The sequence below is a fragment of the Varroa jacobsoni genome, unplaced genomic scaffold (assembly GCF_002532875.2).
Source record: "Varroa jacobsoni isolate VJ856 unplaced genomic scaffold, vjacob_1.0 scaffold_13, whole genome shotgun sequence".
NCBI lineage: Eukaryota > Metazoa > Arthropoda > Arachnida > Mesostigmata > Varroidae > Varroa > Varroa jacobsoni.
The window spans coordinates 20,177-38,730 of record NW_019212915.1 but is presented as its reverse complement, the minus strand read 5'-3'; the positions used below and the strand labels follow the sequence as shown (position 1 = coordinate 38,730).

At 43.0% G+C, this 18,554-nt stretch overlaps 1 protein-coding gene and 1 long non-coding RNA gene across 4 annotated transcripts; one reads left to right on the top strand and one right to left on the bottom strand.

Annotated features, from left to right (window-relative positions):
• Window positions 1–605: 605 nt before the first annotated feature.
• Window positions 606–8,778, bottom strand: LOC111267631 (ubiquitin carboxyl-terminal hydrolase 2). Of its 2 annotated transcripts, none has more exons than XM_022846011.2 (7): window positions 7,945–8,778; window positions 3,442–3,697; window positions 3,021–3,249; window positions 2,549–2,798; window positions 2,192–2,372; window positions 1,845–1,977; window positions 606–1,653 (listed from the first exon to the last, which is right to left on the bottom strand). In XM_022846011.2, the coding sequence occupies exons 1-7, from the start codon at window positions 8,689–8,691 to the stop codon at window positions 1,563–1,565; spliced, it is 1,887 nt and encodes a 628-aa protein (XP_022701746.1). In that variant the 5' UTR covers window positions 8,692–8,778; the 3' UTR covers window positions 606–1,562. The 2 variants fall into 2 exon arrangements, with proteins under 2 accessions (XP_022701746.1, XP_022701826.1); XM_022846091.2 differs by having other exon boundaries at window positions 3,457–3,697.
• LOC147754024 (uncharacterized) lies at window positions 4,046–15,062 on the top strand. 2 transcript variants are annotated; one of them, XR_015314114.1, is made up of 3 exons: window positions 4,046–6,928; window positions 9,888–12,207; window positions 13,437–15,062. It is a non-coding gene; the product is annotated as an uncharacterized LOC147754024 (long non-coding RNA). The 2 variants fall into 2 exon arrangements; XR_015314128.1 differs by lacking the exon at window positions 4,046–6,928 and adding an exon at window positions 8,932–9,224.
• Window positions 15,063–18,554: the final 3,492 nt, after the last annotated feature.

Here is an 18,554-nt window from a genome sequence, read left to right as displayed (position 1 = left end):
TATAAACACAAATTATGTACAGTATTCGACAGGGTGACCGCCATTTCTACTACGGTGGTCGATTGCAACTGATCTCATCATCGAAGACGATGCCCTATAACCTTATATAATAACTGTTATAATAATCCTTATAATTATAATTATTATAGTTTGTGTATGTATGTATTGCTATGATTAATATTAGTTGTAATTTGTCGGCGTCCTTTACAATTGATGTTATTAGATATAAGTTTATGGCGCGGTTTTTGTCTCCTTGCTCTCCTAACTTCGGTTCTTCATTGTCTCCTAGCTGTCCAATATTGTCTATCTATCGTTTTGTCTAACGAAAGGGTCTTTGTTCTATCTGCAGCTATGTTATCAAGTTGTCACATGCCCATCGTTTACCCAGATTCAGGCGTCCTTCGAAAGGGGCAACAATAATCAAACTCGATAGTGAGTCAAACACAGCTTTGAAATTGCACGCATTACTGTAAAAGCATTTCTGTTTTGTATCAGAGGAATATTTTTCATCTTTATCATCAGTGATGTTTATTGCACGAGTATTGCTTAGGGTAAATCGGTAAGAAAGTGGTTCTCCATACCTAAAGAATAATTACTCAACTGGATGCATTCTAACATATAAGGTTTTGTTTTTTTTCTGTCTACTGTCAAAAGGCAGATATGATAGGGTAATTTTGAAGTCATTATAGATTCTATTAAAAGTAAAAAAACCATGAAATTTGGATATGACTGAGACCTATTTGACGGAATAATACGTAGCCAAGGCAACAAAGTCTGCACATGGTGAAACTGACTAAGATTATATTTTTTTTTCTAGCAAATTTTGCTTGAGAACTTTATTTACTGTACAGTATTATCTCGCTCTCTTTCCTGAGCCGCTCTGCGTCAGGTACTCCAGTAACTGCCGTATCCCTATTAATTGCGGGTCATTGCTTCGGGATCTGGCTCCCAAAAGCACATGTAAATAGATTATCATTCTATCAATGTAGTTCCTATTGCCTCCTCGTATACTAAAAACGTCGATAAGCTGCTTTGAATGAACACAAGCGCCAGACTAGATTCTTCAACGGCTGCCAGCATCGTAGCATCTCACTTCCAACAAATGATAGGCCTTCTGCGACAAGGTCTCCTGGAATCTCGATTAGTTCAGTCGCCAGCTCTGGTTGCCTCTGCATTTCAGAGGCTCGCTGTAAATATCGTATAAAGCGCCCCGCGCTGTCAAATCGGTCACATCCATTAGCGACGATACATGGACTGTTACTTGCTAATCCGCACGTCTATGTGTGTTCTTTATGCACGAACGGAGAAGCTGCATTCTGCTTAATTACTCAAAGGCGTCGGTAACGTAACTTCCGACATCACTGTCTAGACAGAAACTAGCTGTTGTTCGTTAAAATGCAGCGGCTACATCATTCGTATGATAATGTGGCTCGAATTTAGCTCATTGATTGCATTGCGAGAAGGCGAAGATAGCGGGCCTTGCACGGACGTGCAAAGAGACTGTGCGTAGCGAAGAGGCCCCAAAGGGACGTATTTATCATCTACATCTACAATACATCTATCTACAGGCGGCTGAATGTGCTGCCGTCCAACTCGTAGAAGAGCACATACGCCTCCGGAGATACTACGGAACTGTCGTTGATCTCAGAAACCCTGCAAGAAAGTGCATAATGACAGAAGTAAGTCACAAACTGAATAGGATTGATCCCTCTGCGTTCTGGGCGTTCGTGTACTTTTGCGAACAATGCAAATTCATAATTATCCAATTGTGATAGAGAGCCAGAGAATCAATGAGGTAGATATTTAGACGAAAAAGAAATCCGACAGAAATCGTGTAGGCGTACCTGGCATCGTTGCAACAATACCATTGCCTGTTGTGAGGGTTCAGACAGCTAGCCGTATAGTGGCCGGAATGCGTTGATCCAGAATGGTTCGATACGGCAATAAGGTTATACTTCGATCTGTGTGAATCGCCACCTGTTGAGGACACCAACGCATCAGAAAAATGGCACCGTCACACAGATCATTCCAGCATAACAACTCCAGATTGTTCTGTAGCACACTATTCCATTTTCTTCCGGTTACCGCTACACAACAAGAATTTATGGCGATGCATGTACACATTATTGGAATTCGGTTTTTACTTATGCGAGAATTCGAATCTATCGAGTTACTGTTGAACCATACGCACCACTGGAAACGAACTCCGAGATGTCGAGATTTTTTAAAGGAAACTGGACATTAGTATCGAGCTTGGAGCGGTAACGTTCACAGTTACCGAAGCGCTTTAAGTGCAGGACAAGGATCTTAGGACACTTCCATATCGAGAGTTGCTTAGTCATGCGCTGTCGCTTCTTGCACTCCTCACAGGTCTGAAATTGCGTCGAGATGGAAACGTGATATGCTATCTACTATTGCGGAGTTCTTAAAACGTAACGCTATGAAAAATAATCCTGAGTGGCGGGACTGAAAAAATACGATAGCCAGTATGCAGACGTCGAGTCTACGTCAGCGAACGCAATCAATGGATATCAGTTACTTCACTGACCGGTTTTTCGTCGCCGTCGAGTACTTCGTCCTTCGTAAACAACTCGAGACACTGCTGCAGCGAATGTGCCGAACAGCGCGAGTCGGATATTGGCAATGAAAGGTCCCAAAACGGGTCAAAGGTGACGCTCTTGTGGCCGCACACAGCGCACTGCAACGTTGACTTTAATTGGCCGACAAACAAGTCGACGATGCGCGAGTCGTCAATTCGTAAGTATCGACGCCAGGACTCAGCAGCCTTTGCCTGATCACTGAAATTAGAACACGTTAGAAACGCAACTTATAAGTACAACTTCTGCTACTGGTTACAAATTGTACAAACTTCAGAAAATTGCTCTTAGCAGCTGCCAAGAACGAACTATAGGTAAAATAAAAAAATCATTAGTAGAAAATAGAATCAAGTAAAATACAGCGAACATTTTCTGTTGGGAAAATTGTGAAGATAGATAGCTCTGAAGTAGAATATTAGTTACCTGAGGGTATCGTCGATATCGGGAAGGCAGGTTCCACGTGGCTGTACTCGAACCCGGTTGATGTCTTCATGGAGTCCCTGGAGAAGATAACGCAGGAATTCTTGCGCATCCTGCTGTGCGTAACCCATGAAGCGAGGGGCGTATTTTTGGATCTGAGATCGGAACTCCGTCGGCGAAAGAGCTGGGCCTTCCTTTGAATTCCATATCGAAACAACAAGACTCGCGAAAGCTGTAACCGACACAAACGAAATTGGCAACAACAGCCATCATACCGACTTTGTGTGAAATAGAACTGTTGTGATGTATTCAACATTGCATTACACTAAGGTCATGTACATGAGCGCATAGTAGACCCATAATGCCGTTGATACTGGCATCTTCTGATCGACTATTTGGAGAAATAGTTTGATTATTTACTTGCCCTGAGCAAGATCACCTCGCATCGGCGAGTTGGTATTAATATCCACACGGTAGCCTGTCTCTCGAAAGTAGTCAGCTAGCTGGGTATGCACAAGACACTGTATTATAGAGTTCATGAAGCACGAATTTCCCAGATTTCGGAGCCCCCGAACGACGTCGGCGGGGCAGGCCACGTTTCCATTTGTGTCGCTCGATGATCCGCTTCCGAGGCTTCGTGCGGAGCTTCGTGAACCGACGCTAATACCCGACGAACTTTCCTGGAATAACGATGCGACGCGCATTAGCGGCAATGCTATGATCGTTACTGTTGAGGACGTACCATATACAACGATACATGCATCTATCTTACTTTAATCTGACATATAATTTGTGCAGCCTCGAACACTTAAAATGGCTATAACAAGCCAGCTAGGTTCACCGGCGAATGGTGATTCATTAGTACTTTTAATGGTAATTTACAGCTATGCAACTGGTAGATATTGCAAAAACTTAAATTTAATACGTTCCCATACAACTCCTCAATGCAGATCCCAGAAACACTCACAGTAGATAAGAACAGTTCCATCCATACTGACGGTACCTTTCTGTAGATTATGGAAGACCGCGGCATCGTCACCAAGAGATGTTTTGGGAAGAAGATATTTTGATAAAAAAAAAAAAATATTAATTTTGACGTATCGTTCGATTGCTGACCTCGAGATCGTGATCTGTTTTGATACTATTGTGTACGAGAAAAACCTAAAATCAGCTGGATCATATGATTTGACTTCAAATGGACGGCTAAGCCCTTCGTACACCAACGAGATTCTATTTATTTTCAGTGAAAACGAAGCGTATGAATTTCTATCTTGTATTTTCATTTGCATTTCTGATCGAGGAAGCCAGAGCGTTCCATACGCGCACCACACGGGAAGTGTAGTTAATAAAAGAAGGCTCTACCTACCGTAATCTCAAATTCAATTTTTACTCAGTTTTTCTAGAAAGTAGTCGCTTGGTCAACTGGTTTGATAGTGCACCAGAACCGATCGAGCAGAAACAACCCTTGGAGCGGTCACGTAACCTTATTATATAACTTGGAAACTCGATCGACCTTTCGCTTTCCGTCTGCTTAGGGTTTCCGCCGGTTCCTTTCGCCTTTTTTTCGCGGCGATCTTTTCATGACAGCGATCGAATATTAACCGGATGTTCGCCCATTTGTGCTTAGTTCCTCGTGCTGATCTCGGCTTGTCTAATAAAGCCATCGTAGAGACCTCGAACAATGTTACCTTTTAAACAGCCAATTTCATACAACGTATGCTAACATTGGCAACAAGAAATACTTTTTCGAAGACAATATACCACAACTGAACGACATTCGCCACCATCTGGTACAAATTCGCCCACTTACTCGATCCGTTCTTACAAGGTTAGTCTGAATCACTGTCGTCGGTTTCCTGTTGGTATTCGGTGATTTGAGGGGGCCGTACATCGCAGCAGAGAAATAAAATTTCGACTATTAGAAGATTACATTACATTTTGCGTATTTTGAGAAAACATGCAAACGGCGGAAACTGTTATTCAAGCTAGCAGCTGGCTGGTACGTAGTATACGAACTCGAACCGAAACATCTGTTGTCAATAACGTCATAGTACCATCAAATGATCCACAGAGCAAGACGCCAAAAACAGCGACTTTTATTCAGGAGCTTCTTGCAGTCCGTTGTAAATCAACTGGCTAAGTACCGCCTTGGCTAAAGGCTAAGAAATTTGCAATCACGAAAAAGCAAAGCAATACTATGAGCATGCCACCTATAATGTAGCGCCTGCACAGATCTGTGTAAAGATCGGCATCAGCCGCTCAAGTACTAAACGTGTAATCACAGCCGGTTGAAGGTACGCTAGGGTTCTCTATACCATCTGTCGGATAGCTCTACCAATTGTGTCAACCTCGATTTCGACAGACGGGAAAAACGCCATGGAGTTAGTCGTTGCCCCCTGAGAAGGAAAAGACGTCAATGTGGCGTGAAAAAGTTTTATTGATCCTATTTTTGTCAAAATCGCAGTCCGATAACGGAAAGCAGAAGCAGCAGCAGCAACAGCTCTTGGTGGTCCTTCGTAGCTCCGAAATCCATTTGGTCAAGTGTTCATTTACCAATATGCCGTAACATTTTCCAGGCGCCATGTACGCCAAGCCATCGTGAATCATTGCGACACCAGGCAATTCCGAGGACCAACTTCTATCGAAATATTCTCGTTAGGGGTTCTAGTGGAAAACACGTTAACTGAGATCATGTTTCTACGCCGGAATACTAGCTTTGCTTATCAACTAGAAAGACTATATAGTGGACTGCACCTGAACTCATTTTATTACATGCATTATTATCATGAAATGTTTCGACAAGTTACAAAGAAAAAAATCATGCAACAAACGCCTTGACCCGCGTACGTTTCAATACGCCATAGAGAGTCCCAGGAATTGAAAATGTATGCAGTTTTTCGCGAACACACAAATAAAAATCAAAGTGATAGAAACGGCTTGTCTATTAATCTATAGGCCTATCTTTTACCTTCTAAGGAGAGATATAATAGTAGACTCACTGGGTACCACAGTTACCAAACCAACTTTCAAGTCGACTTAGCCTAGCGATCGCGCTGTTATTTCAAATTGGCCAAAACAACAGCGCGGGCCAAGAGTCAAAATCCTAACCGCTATAGTAATAGGATTGCTTCGAACATGTACAAGATCTTAGACCCGCGGTAAAATGTCCTACGCGTTTGCACTAAATTGAAAGAACCGCGTCATCTCCAACTCTCTCACCTTGGTCCGCCCAATAGCCACAAATGACATAATATCTAATTAATACAGGCACAACACGGTACCATGTGGCATACTGCAGGTCAAACAGCGACGTATAGATGCAAACACAATTTACAGAAAAATGTTCATGTTTATGCCTGTGCATAACCCTCCGTCACTAACTCATTCTTGCCGTCCCGATTACATATCCTATGAGCGAATATGCGTACGTAGGGTATAAGGGTAGCTATAGTCGTCCAACCTGATAACCCTTAATGAGAAGCCCCGGGAACATGAATATAGCTAATCTCCATTGGTGGATGCTACTACGATACAACTCCGACATGTGTCATAGACCGACGAATAATTTCCAGTTTTCAAACTCGCGAACGCTATAGAGAGCGGGCGTTTTTGCCTGTAGCCGTGCTTTATGTGTGCGTCGAGTTAAGGGTATAGCACAAATGACGGTGTCTGTCTGACAGGAGCTGTCGAAGTGATGACATGCCATTTTGAAGTTAGTATTGTGAACCACAGCGTTGTGCAATACTGGGAGCCGACCGCTGCCATCGTTAACGCCCACGTCGTCGCCAGCGCCATCTCGATGAGCACGTATGCCTGGGGTGGCAGTAATCGCACGCACGAAATGATTGCCTCCCCACTTCCGCTTGGGACGTCGGATCCCATGTATTCTACGCGGCAGCTCATACTCAAACGTAAGTGTCAAACGTTTTTACATTGCACGTCACAACAACGACGACAACAACTGCAAAAACAGTAACATTACCACTATCAGTGGCTTTGGTCGTTCTCAGCCTTCCTCCACGGTCATTTTCCTCGGACGTATAAACAAAACAACTAAATTGCGCAATATTCTCACATGTAGACACACCCTCACACGCAACCTCTTATAAATACATATGCACAGATGCAAGAGATCGGTACTCACAAGCAATACCGATAGATAGGGGGTGGAGGCACGACTAGTAATTGACGAGAAGAGAGACAGAACGGCTATGCTGTGACGCTGGCGAATCGACCTAGTATGCTTTTCTATGCGGTAATCCCGGTAGATGCGTGGTAAAGTCTCATGAGGGAATGTGGCCATTGATGCTTCTGCTGCTATTGCCGAATGTTGAACTCATCGTAATAGTACTAGCGATTAAGGCTGTGATTAACAACGGACGCCAAAATGGCACAACCATCAGCACTGCCTGCGGCGGTAACGAGTGGCTCAAAGGGCAAAGATAGGAACCTGGTCTCAATTAATTGCATAACAAGCTGCTACTGCACTTCGAATAATGATATGGTTCTATCAATACTATTAGTAGCGGGTCACTGTAGTAACAGCAGATAATATTGTAAATAATTGGTCGATCGCAGACGTTGATGGTGCGGTTATAAACGGGTATACCTTGTGAAAGAGCGCAAGATATTTGTCATTGAAAGTAAATAAACTACCCCGTAATTGGTTTTAAATATCAAGATATGATTATTAGTTAATCCATGCAAAAATAGAACTGAGAATGTAACAAGGATATGTTGAACATTGTAGAAGCAAGTCAGCTGGCAGAAGCATCTACTTGAAACATATGTCTTTCTAATTTTCGGGTACTTGCAATAATTTAGGTCTCCAGCCCTAACGTATCACGGAACGATAGGGCCACGAACAGGACAGCAAGGAGAAAACGTGAAAAGCTTTGAAAGGTTTTAAAAAGTCATATACACTTACTCCTGATACGGACGATACCCTGCGCAGGCGATGCCGACCAAGTGGACAAACTGGAACATCAATCGAGTCGACGGATGAATTGGATGAACCCAACGCTCGGTAATGGCATGACGACGAAGGCGTAATTGATCGTGAGCCTAAGCCAGAATCTGAGCTGGCTGGAGAGGGCGCCAAAGCCTCACCGCTGATCGCCGAACATCCCGACAGGCTTCGTTCATGACCCTTCTTCAGGGTGAGATTGCTGTTGACGTCGAGATTCGCTGAGGTCATCGGTGATGCCGTCGACATCATGGAACTTGATAGGCATGGCGAGTTGGCAGTGCTTAAATCGGTGATCGAGAGTCGGCGTACTCCCCGCGACAGGGAATCTGCCCTCTCATGACGCTCTGAACGTTCAAGTCGTTCCAGCCGACTTGACCACGTCGGTACGCGAGACTCACTGAGGTCTCGGTAGCTCGTGAGTCGGACAGGTCCGCTGCGTTCGAAGGCGTCTTCGCGACCTAGCAACATCTTGCGACGGGTGGGCGATTGTAGGTCAATTGAGCTTGAGCTCGAGAAATACGATGTTGGCGTCGCCAAAGATGATCGAGGTGGCTTGCTACGTAATCCGATCGAAGTTGTCGTTGTGGGCGATATGCCACTGCTCAGAGCAGACAGCGTGGAACTGCCAGTAGCTGAAGCGCCGCCGGCTGAATACCGGCTAGATGGCAGCGACCAGTTAGAACTTGGTGACGAAAGCAAAGACATGACCGCGGATTTTGCGAGGGTGAGCTGTGTTCACACACGTGACGAGTTACTCACAGCCAAGGCGTCGTTTTCCCTGAGTCTATTTTTGCATCCTGGAAGCAAGCGAAACCAATGTTAGTTCTTTTCCTCATTTCTGTTCCCTAACGCATATACTGCTCGAGATTGTTCGCCATCACAAATAATCGAGTAGACCAGGACGGCGACTCAAAGAGGGAGGTATTTAGGTGATTGGTCACACAATCGCTTCTGTCCGATCAGCAACATATGAGTATTCGACATGTCACTTCGTTGGCACAGATGCGTTTAGACGTTTTCTTTGTACAGGAAAGTAAGTCTTTGATTATCACAAATATTGGGCATTAGAGAAATAGTAAATGCATACAACCCGGTCCATAAAACACATACTCTCCTATCATTAGACGCTTCATTAGCGACAATAATGAAGTCTGATAAACAGGTATCACGTCTCATGTGTCAGTTGGAAACATTTTAGTCCTAATAAAAACTAAACGCAAAGACAATGTTTACGTTCGGTAAGTTGACAATGTCATTGTCTAACATTAGACGCTTTTGTAGATAGGTGTTACGTGTGCGACCGTTGCGTAAGCCGGCGCAGTCAGTGCAAATGCTGTTTAGCTTTATAGAGGTCTGTATATAGAAAACATTGTCTAAAACGCGTCATACGATTTTCTAGTCGGCTACACATAGCCTTAGAGTAGTTACTTTGTTAATTCACCGAAATCATTGCCTAAGTTAAAAGTCGATTTAAAGTTAACGAGTTTTGAATCGCTGCCGGCAATAAATGTTAATCTGTATTTGGCGTTTGTGTCCTGTCGTTGTTCAAAACGGAAATGCCCGCTAGGATAACTGTTTCTCATTGTCGTCCGCACTCGTCTGACTAGAGCTTTTTGTCAGTTATTTCTATGTGGCTGCCGCATTCATCGACTTGCAGTTTGATCAACAATCACAAATACAATGTCGGACTAAGATCCGACATCATCAATCCGAATGCCAATGCGAAAAAGGTACGCAGACGCCAGGGCAGCCAGGGGTCAAGGCTGCCTCTACCAATGGCTGACGCTACTGTTGCTCATTCACTGAGCGTCTGGATAGTATCAGAACATTTCGTCCCAACGATTTCTAATCTTTTACGGTTCGTTGGATTTTGTCAATATTTTCCCTTTCTTTGTTTTCAGAATGATGCTTCGTTATCGCTGATTCCATAACGCTTCGCTACACAAGATGGATTCGAGACTGTTTTCTTCAGTCGCAGATTTTATGGTCGATGGATCGAGAGTGACTGCAATCGAATGAAAAATGTCAGCGAGCCGGCAAAATCATATTTAAATGTGTAAAAAGAAAGAGACTTAGTCGTACATAAACGTTTGTCTCGCATATATCTTTATTATCCTTTTAAACAATGACAATTATATAAAAATAATATTATAATAATAGTATTGATCCCTGCGGTAGTCTCTGTTAGATCTGGCTCTGCAGAGTTTTACATGGAAATGGTTTATATAGATGTAATAGTTTACTTAAACTGAGTTGATATCTCTTATCATAAGCTACATGTAAATGAGCCGCATTTCTCGTATGTGCCGAGCGCGGCATTTCCGACAGATGAGCTTACTGCTGTTCGCCTTGACCACGGCGCCAACCAGAGTCTATACTGGTATACACAATTTACAGAAACTCTTCCTGCTAATGAACGAATAACTTTTTCTTAGCAACTATAAGTTAAGCGATACTGGCGCACCCAGTCTTGTCGAATTATCGCCACATCAAACATTCAAATCAAACTTACTTGATCACGCTTTCTGTTGTTCAAAACTTCGAATTACCAATATATATATATCGTAAAGCTCGTGGACACCTGCTTTCCTGCAGGAACCCGTGCACCGAAAGTCGAAACAAAGGATATGTATGTTCAGTCGGTACGTCCCTATCAACTTATTTATGTCGCAAAACCAAGTAAAGAGATTTCCATCAACCTGTGCGAATTGTTCGTAAGGGTAGTGTTGAAGGTTTCCGAACTTTTACGCCAAACTAGTCTGATCCAAATAAACTCCAAATTGGAGAAAATTAATTGAGGTCTAGAACGACGAATATATGGCCCGTAGCAGTTCGGTGGTCCATCAACCGGTCATCGTCTAAGCGTTTTATCCGCCATTGCTATTTTTTATTTTTGAAACGAGTCCGCCCAATACCAGCAGTATGATTAACAGCAGGCAACCCCAAGTTTAAATATAAGTAATGATCGCGAAATAAAAAAAATCGTTAGCTCAGATCATGTAAGTACACAGATATTGTACTGCAGCTTGGTAAAAGCGATTCCAATTGGCATCGTTCGTGTACTAATCGCGGTACTATATCGCAGTTGACCATAAATTTTATGGACATTTAAAAAATCGCATATATTACTTACGGGTATAAAAAAGACTGTGCTAGAGACAAGCGTGTCACCGAAAAATAACGGATTGACACCCGAATCCTTCTCAAGTAGCCCGGACGTGAGTGGTGTAAAAATACATTAAAACATTTCGCAAAAATTATCGAATATCAATCAGCGGCCAATTTTAGATATAGAGTGACACCGTACAGAGACCCGGTCGTAATGCCTCTGTAAAGTACCCTTGTGATTACCAGTAGAATAGATAAGAAATATCGATTTACGCGGTGACTATGCAGAGCACGTGTGTCCGACAGTGAAAAATTAGGTGATGGATAGCTAGATTTAAGCTCGAAAAGGTGGAATAGTAACTGTACTCTCAGTAAGACCACGCTTACAAGTTCTGCATGGGTTTATATATCATGGAAGTTTCGCGAAAAGTAAAAAATCAGTCGGTAAAGTGGGCCCCATGCTAGGTCCTATTAGAAAATCGTGCTTAATGGAAAACGACTACAAAAACTCAGGTCAACCTAAGGATGGGACAACTTAACGGCTCCATCAGACACTTATCACTTGAAAAATTAGAATAATTACACTAATAATAATAGTTATTATCTCGAAAATATTTTGTCACGCTAACTATCATTTCATTTTGATGTCGACATAGACAGAGCCCTTATCCTATCGGCCAAAAAACAACACCGCAACCACGTACTGATATGTTAGATTTAGCGAATTGTCGAACATGAGCCTGGCTTCAAAAGGCCGATCCGAAAATTTGCTGTTTCTTTAGCGTTCAGAATACGCGTAAACCTGTTTTTGTCCAGAGGAGGTCAAGAAACTATAGCTAGACGTTTTGGGGAAGCGCCTCATAAGCACGTCCCGCTTTTGCGGGATGAAGCGTTAAGTTTCACTAACGATGCTTCATTGGATGTTAGTTGACAGATGAACTTCAGGCATCGAGGTCCATACGCCCAGTCCGACAGCTCACTCGAATAGACATGTGTTTGCGTAAGTTGTACAACCATTTATACGCTACAGTGTCTCCAATAGTATCCGAAGACGCAAAGTAAAAAAACACTTCGTACGGACTCTTTCGACGGTGAGCCTATGTAACGGAAACGGTGAGACTAGACGAAATTCGATTTTTCATATACTGTTCACTTGGTAGGTACGTATAAAGGTGTTATCAGGAAGTTAGCTAATCTACGTGAATTTATCTATATTTGCTTGGATGGATATCAGAAATTGAGTAAACATAAGTAGAACTGCTTGCAAAGAACGGTCGTTTGTGAGGCTCCAGGTGCCTACCGTTGTTCGTCGTGTTGTAATCGTCTGGTGCGTTGTAACGCTTTGCCAACGCTTAATGTTGACTTGAGATTGTTCGGTTCCGTGCGAGACCGATTCCAGTCAGCCAGCCAGCCAGCCAGCCAGCCAGCTGCGGCTTATGTAAGCCTTTTCCCACAAAACGTATCCTCGTTGCAAGACACAGAGTAGTAGGTTCAGGCAAATGCGAATCCCTGCAGCTATTTTACTTTGGCCCATTTTGGCGCAACGCTACCGTTACAGTCGTGCTTGATCGTTAAATTTTCCCAATATTTACGTATTGAACTGAAATGGGTTAATTGGCCAAACTAGCTGTCACAAGCCAAAATCAAACGCCGAAAAAGAAAAAAACTAAAGACACCCTACGTAAACAATTACGTCCATAGAAAACGTACCTAGGTTAAATGATCATATTAGAGATCTTACTATATAATATCGGGTGAACTGAAACGTTGACGTGTCGTAAGCCGACCTGGTGTAGTGCGGTCTGACTTTAGAACCTACTTGTTCTTCCAACATTCTTCCCCCCGGCGCCCTACTAGAAGATTCGATCAGACATAGCATCAAAAAACAGTACCGCGGGACGTTAACCACTTAGCAGTTAGTTAAATACGGAGAGAAAGTTATTGATACGAAGGTTTAGCTAGTACACTGATATACATGGACATATGTATGTGTGTGTGTGTGAGAGTTATAATTACATCTTAATACTGCGACGGATCATGTGGCTAGCTCGATACGAAAGCGTTTTTACTGATAGGCACAGTGATTAGCCTCTCTGACGCTATATAACGGATATTTTGGAAGAGTAGTTAATACGCATATATTTTCGATTTTTCTATTGGTCGAAAAATGCAGAATTAGGCCACTAGTATCATTACTACTTAAATGACATTACAAAAGGCAATATTGAAATTGTGCCTAAAAGATAAACAGTCGTATCTATATTATACTGTATCGTAAGTTTACTATGTTTAGTCTATTTACTAACGATGACATATTCGTGGATATTTTATGTATTCTACAGTATGATAGTTTACGATGCGGTGATGAGACAAAAGTTTTCCGGTGAACTATACGATAATGCAACGTATGACCCGAGGCGACGGACTGGATTGTTATTCATAGGCGTTGCAGCAAACAACCGTCGACAGACCGACAGTTATAACAGTGTAGTCAACAGGCAATAATAGACAGCAGGTGAACAGGCAAGCATTTACATAACTGCACCGTTATTTCACGCACACAAATTGGTAGCACAAGAAGAAAAGCTCTTGCTTTTGATCCTATTACGACGCTTAATGCAGCCTCGTTATTTACAATACCGCATTTGCCTAGTGGCTTCTTTCGTGATAGCTACATTGTATCCGTATATGTATTTTATAATAATAATAATAAACTTGACAACTACGGTTCTAAATATAGCCTAATTCACTTTATTATATTTGTCCGCGTGACGGCTTCTATTAGCATCGTTCCGTTCGCAGCACCATCTATCAGTCAGGTGGAACTAGCTGGTGCCGTTACCGTCTTGATACCATTCTTTTTCCGATCATCATATTATCACTATTATTAGAAGTTTTACACTTTGCTGGTTCCAGTGCCATCTAGACTACTACAACCAGCCCGCCTATCGTCAGAGAGCCACAAAGAGCTACCGGACGTGCTGGTTATAGTTTTCAGTTAGTTTCGATCTCCGCAAGAGTACAACACAGACTCCTCAAGCAATGCTATATCTACGAAAGATAGTTTAACTATAAAATTTTCATCAGCGGCCTCGTTAAGCCCTTACAGTCCGTCAGGGAAATGTTTGCTATTGCCAATGCACACGTCCGCAGCGCCACCAACTTTCAGTATTGCGACGTCGCTCATCTCCGCTATTTGCTACCGCTAAATCACCTCTCGATGAACACACATGTAATGTATTACATGTGTCTGTTGGTGTTCAGCAGCCATCGCAGCGCCAGCGGCATAGAAGTGCCTTATCCTTCGCGGTGGTCCGCCGCCGCTAACGGTCCCGCTACGAAAGTTTACAGCGGGCTAAAGTACAGCAGCGCCGTCGCCGCTATCGTTCATAAACAATCAATACTAAAAGCAGCAGTCATAGTTCGATTCGATATTCATTTAACTAGCTCCAGCAACCATATGCACAAACGAAACTTAGGCATGGGGATTGTACATAACTGATAGATCGGACAGCGCAATATAGTAATAACAGATGTGTACAAAATCACTGCCCCGATCATTTTCGGCTGGCGAGACAACGAGCTTAACTTTAAAAGGCGGTCGCAGTTCGATAGTGGGAATCACGTTATCTGTTGCTCTCCATTAATATCACAATGCCACCACGGCTTGGCAGGCGAAGGGGCGTCTTAGTTCAGTCGCCGTCAACAGTTGATTCTGGACGGTCTATCAGCGTTACAGTAAAATGGACAAGTTAGATAAGTGGAAGATACGCCTCCTGAATCAGACTCAAAACATGTTGAGGAGGGGGAGAAAGCTCGTCATTTTTGTGACCTGTGTAATGTCCAGCACTTTTACATGACCACTCGGTTTACTATGAAATCAATGCGTCTGGCAACTTTAGATGGGCGTTTGTCGTCGACTGCCAGGCACCTTCGCCTACTTCGAAAATACTGCAGCTGTACAGTAGAAGAAGAAAGCTAGAGTCTAGGTCGCTCGTACGCATCTCAGATTCTATTAATTGAAATAGAAGGAGGAGAAATCGAAGAATCGTACTCGATTCATTATCACTTGATAAAACGGCGCGTTTTGTACCAGCACAGAAGTAGCGTATGTATCTATCTTTCAATCCAAGCGTATTTAAGAGATAAGACTATTAACTATATAGCATACTTTGTTATCCTAATTTCACTTTATTCGAAGTATATATGCGATCTCTTTATGCCGGCATAGAATACGTCATGCTATGTGGTAGTAGTGGATGGAGTGTGATCCGTTAAACAGGATTACGACATGTAACCCGAATTTCTCCATACAACTCAAAGTGAATTCGACGAAATCGAGCGAAATTCTTTAGCTAACTTTTCCATTCTTCGTTCCACCACTTTAATGCCGCTCGGATCCTCCAACCGCCATCGCCCCAGCCGCCGTGCCTGTAACTCACACGGAATGTCGCTCATGAAAGTTTAAACATATGCATTATCCAGCTGATCGAGTAAAAGCAGCAATATTGCTCCATCATCGAAACAGCGGGCGTCGAAATGTGTTACCTTTTGTCGGTTACTACAGCCGGTACCATCGAAGTCTTCAACAATCGGTTGTGTGTAAACGAAAACTCTGTTTCCGCTTCTACCATCCTTATATAATTTACCATAGGCAAGGTATGGCATTGCTTATTCATGAGCACAGTAGTATCAGTAGCATTACTATTATTTATGGACTTGTGAGATTCAGGCCACAGATACATGGCTTACAGCCCGACTGACTGTAGATGAAGGAACCACAACTCTAGTAACAGCGGCCATTGATGCGTCTCATACCGCATCCGTAGCGCTATACACAGATCAGCGACTGAGACTCGGTAAACAACACGTTAGTTCAGAATAACATAACCTCCTCTTGATATTCTTCGACAATACGATTAGTTTATCAGTTGATCGGTCGTCTGTTGGCTTAATCCATGAATCCATCGGCGTATCTGTCTGTCTATGCAGATCAATCTTAGTTTGTTGTTGTCGAAATTTTTCTGTTTCCCTCATGTCGACTGTTCCCTCTGGGTACCCGCAAGGCGCGTCAGCACTGCGCTGCATCAACTCAGTGACCGAAATCGTCGTCTCAATATCACCAACGTGTCTCGACACAGCCTCCTGGGAACCGCCCAGTCATCCAACCGGTCATACAGGTCCGGCTATACGATCAACTAACCATTGGTCCTTAAAAACGTGGGTCAGCTATCGGCGGCATGACACGATGTGCGTTGTGTTACGCGGGGATATTATCGGATTGTTGCTGCTGAACCAGGCCTGTTATCACATCAGTTCGTTTTGTCATTCTTTTTACAGACGAACGCACACGTCCCGTCCACCGCATTTCACTAGTAGACACCGTAACTACTGAAACGTCTTGTACATTTAGAAGCAGCCACATGCGTATAACAGGCTTCTACTGCTAAAAAGCGAATTCGGTATGAGTTAAGTGGTGCTTCTCTATAAGGTTTTAGCTCTGCCCACGAAGGGGTCCAAGCAAAAAAAGTGCGCTCTGAGTTGTACACTGAAAAAATAGCTACGCCGGCCGTAACGTGCCGGCCATAACTAATACGTATAAGCGAAGCGACAGCATCAGCAGCAATAGAATGGCGACCAGAAACAGAAAAAAAAAGGTGAGGATGCTGAAACCCAACGTGACCAGCGTGAGGTTCAGCTTTCAGAAGAATTTTGAGGGTGAGGGAAAAACTCCCCCTTCCCAAATCTGGAGCATCTTTGACGCACGCACGAGTGTCGCTACCTTTACTTCAAGCAAAACTAGTGGTTAGAATTGGTGCTGAAGTGGCAAATACCGATCGCCTTGGCCGTGCTCCACTTTTCGATCTGATCCAGTCGGCACAGCTGCGCCATGTTGAAACAGGAACGACTGTGGCGCCAGCCAGAGCAGCAACAACGCCAGTCTCCGTTGCCCTGGTATCGCCTCCTACAGCATGGTCTGAGCGATAACCATTTAATTCGTACGATGTCAACGTACGCTGTATATGGCCAGATTCTAAATGCTTCATCGTAAATGACCAGGGAAAGGTAAACGAATCATTGACTAGACCAGTAATCTTCATGTCTAACGAGTAGCTTTACAAAAATAATCCGAGTACTAATAGAAATCTAATATTTAATAGGGTCGCAATATAAAGAACTCACAAACGTATAGTTACATTATCTTATACACTATCACTCAACAGAACAGGCATCATGTGTCCTATTCACAGGGGCTGCCATAAATTCAAGATGCCTAAAACAGGTTCAGCATTCGAAAAAAAACAACAAGAAAGCGGCTCACATTCAGAACTCTATAGATACCATTAGAATTTAGTTCGAAATAAAGGTAAAACAACACGTTTTTCTGGCTATTCAAGTTAGAAAGGCTGCCGGCTTTGTTGATTGATGTGTGCTCAGGTAGTGCTCATATCACTGTTGTTTTAAGTCCCTCCTACAGGTACCTTGTAAAAAAGTCGCCCAGAAACCCTAGTATACAGATAGCTGAGTCTGACTGTGTACCGCTACTGGATTTGGTGGCGTAGCCAAATCTTGCGGGAGCTTAGTATACTGATCTCGATAAATTATATGGGTCAAAAACACCGAGATGCACAAAAAACATCGGTTTTAAATGAGTCCCGTTTCAATTTTCTAGTGAATGTAAGCGTCGCTTCATCGCTTATTTAAGCCGATACCTTGTACTCGAACGGCGTAATCGGGTCACCCCGACCGTCTCGGTGACGGGTAATATGATTTTAATTCAGCGCAGAAATTGTTTTGCTACAATCGAAGCTATGAATGCAGGAGCAAAAAGCCATCCGGTTCTTCCCATCGAAGCAAACTATAATTTACCAGAAGTCGTTGTCATCACGGCACCCAACAGTTCGATACTATAGAATCTTGCTTTCTTTTTTTATTTTGTTTATTATACCGGCACCGAGATTATTGTGCTGCCCTGTTGGACTGATCCTACCTTCCTTCGGTACGCTCGAGTCCAACAGCTGGTGATTGTTGTTGCGGTCAGTGCAGACTGAATCAAACAAATGAGCTTATCTGTCCGAGTATCTACAGGCAGAAAGTTTTGCTACGGAGTTCAAGCGACGTTTCATTCCACTGCTGAAGTGACTGTAGAATAAGGCAGTCTTGATGAGGTTATCGTTTCAGCAATTTATGCGCTATCGCAATCTGGTTGTCCTGTATACCTTATCTCAATCATTCATAAACTAAATCAGCTCTGTCTGTCGTCGGATTTTACGGTTCCCTTGGATTTTAGCTGACATCAATCGATTGAAAGAGTTCCCCTGGATGGCTGACAAGACGGTCTCAGCTTACGTAACACAATATACGATATCTGTATTTTTGCTCTACGAAATAACGGCATAGACATATCAATTTTGACTAGAGATTAATTGTTATATATATATATATATATATATATATAT

Bases quoted from the DNA above. Each gene is read 5' to 3' on its own strand.
- LOC111267631 (XM_022846011.2), bottom strand. From the start codon at position 8,691: ATGTCTTTGCTTTCGTCACCAAGTTCTAACTGGTCGCTGCCATCTAGC. The intron at 3,698-7,944 runs GTAAGTGTATAT...TCGTTATTCCAG, and splicing joins GGGTATCGTCCGTATCAGGA to GAAAGTTCGTCGGGTATTAG. The intron at 2,799-3,020 runs GTAACTAATATT...TTCTAATTTCAG, and splicing joins GATATCGACGATACCCTCAG to TGATCAGGCAAAGGCTGCTG.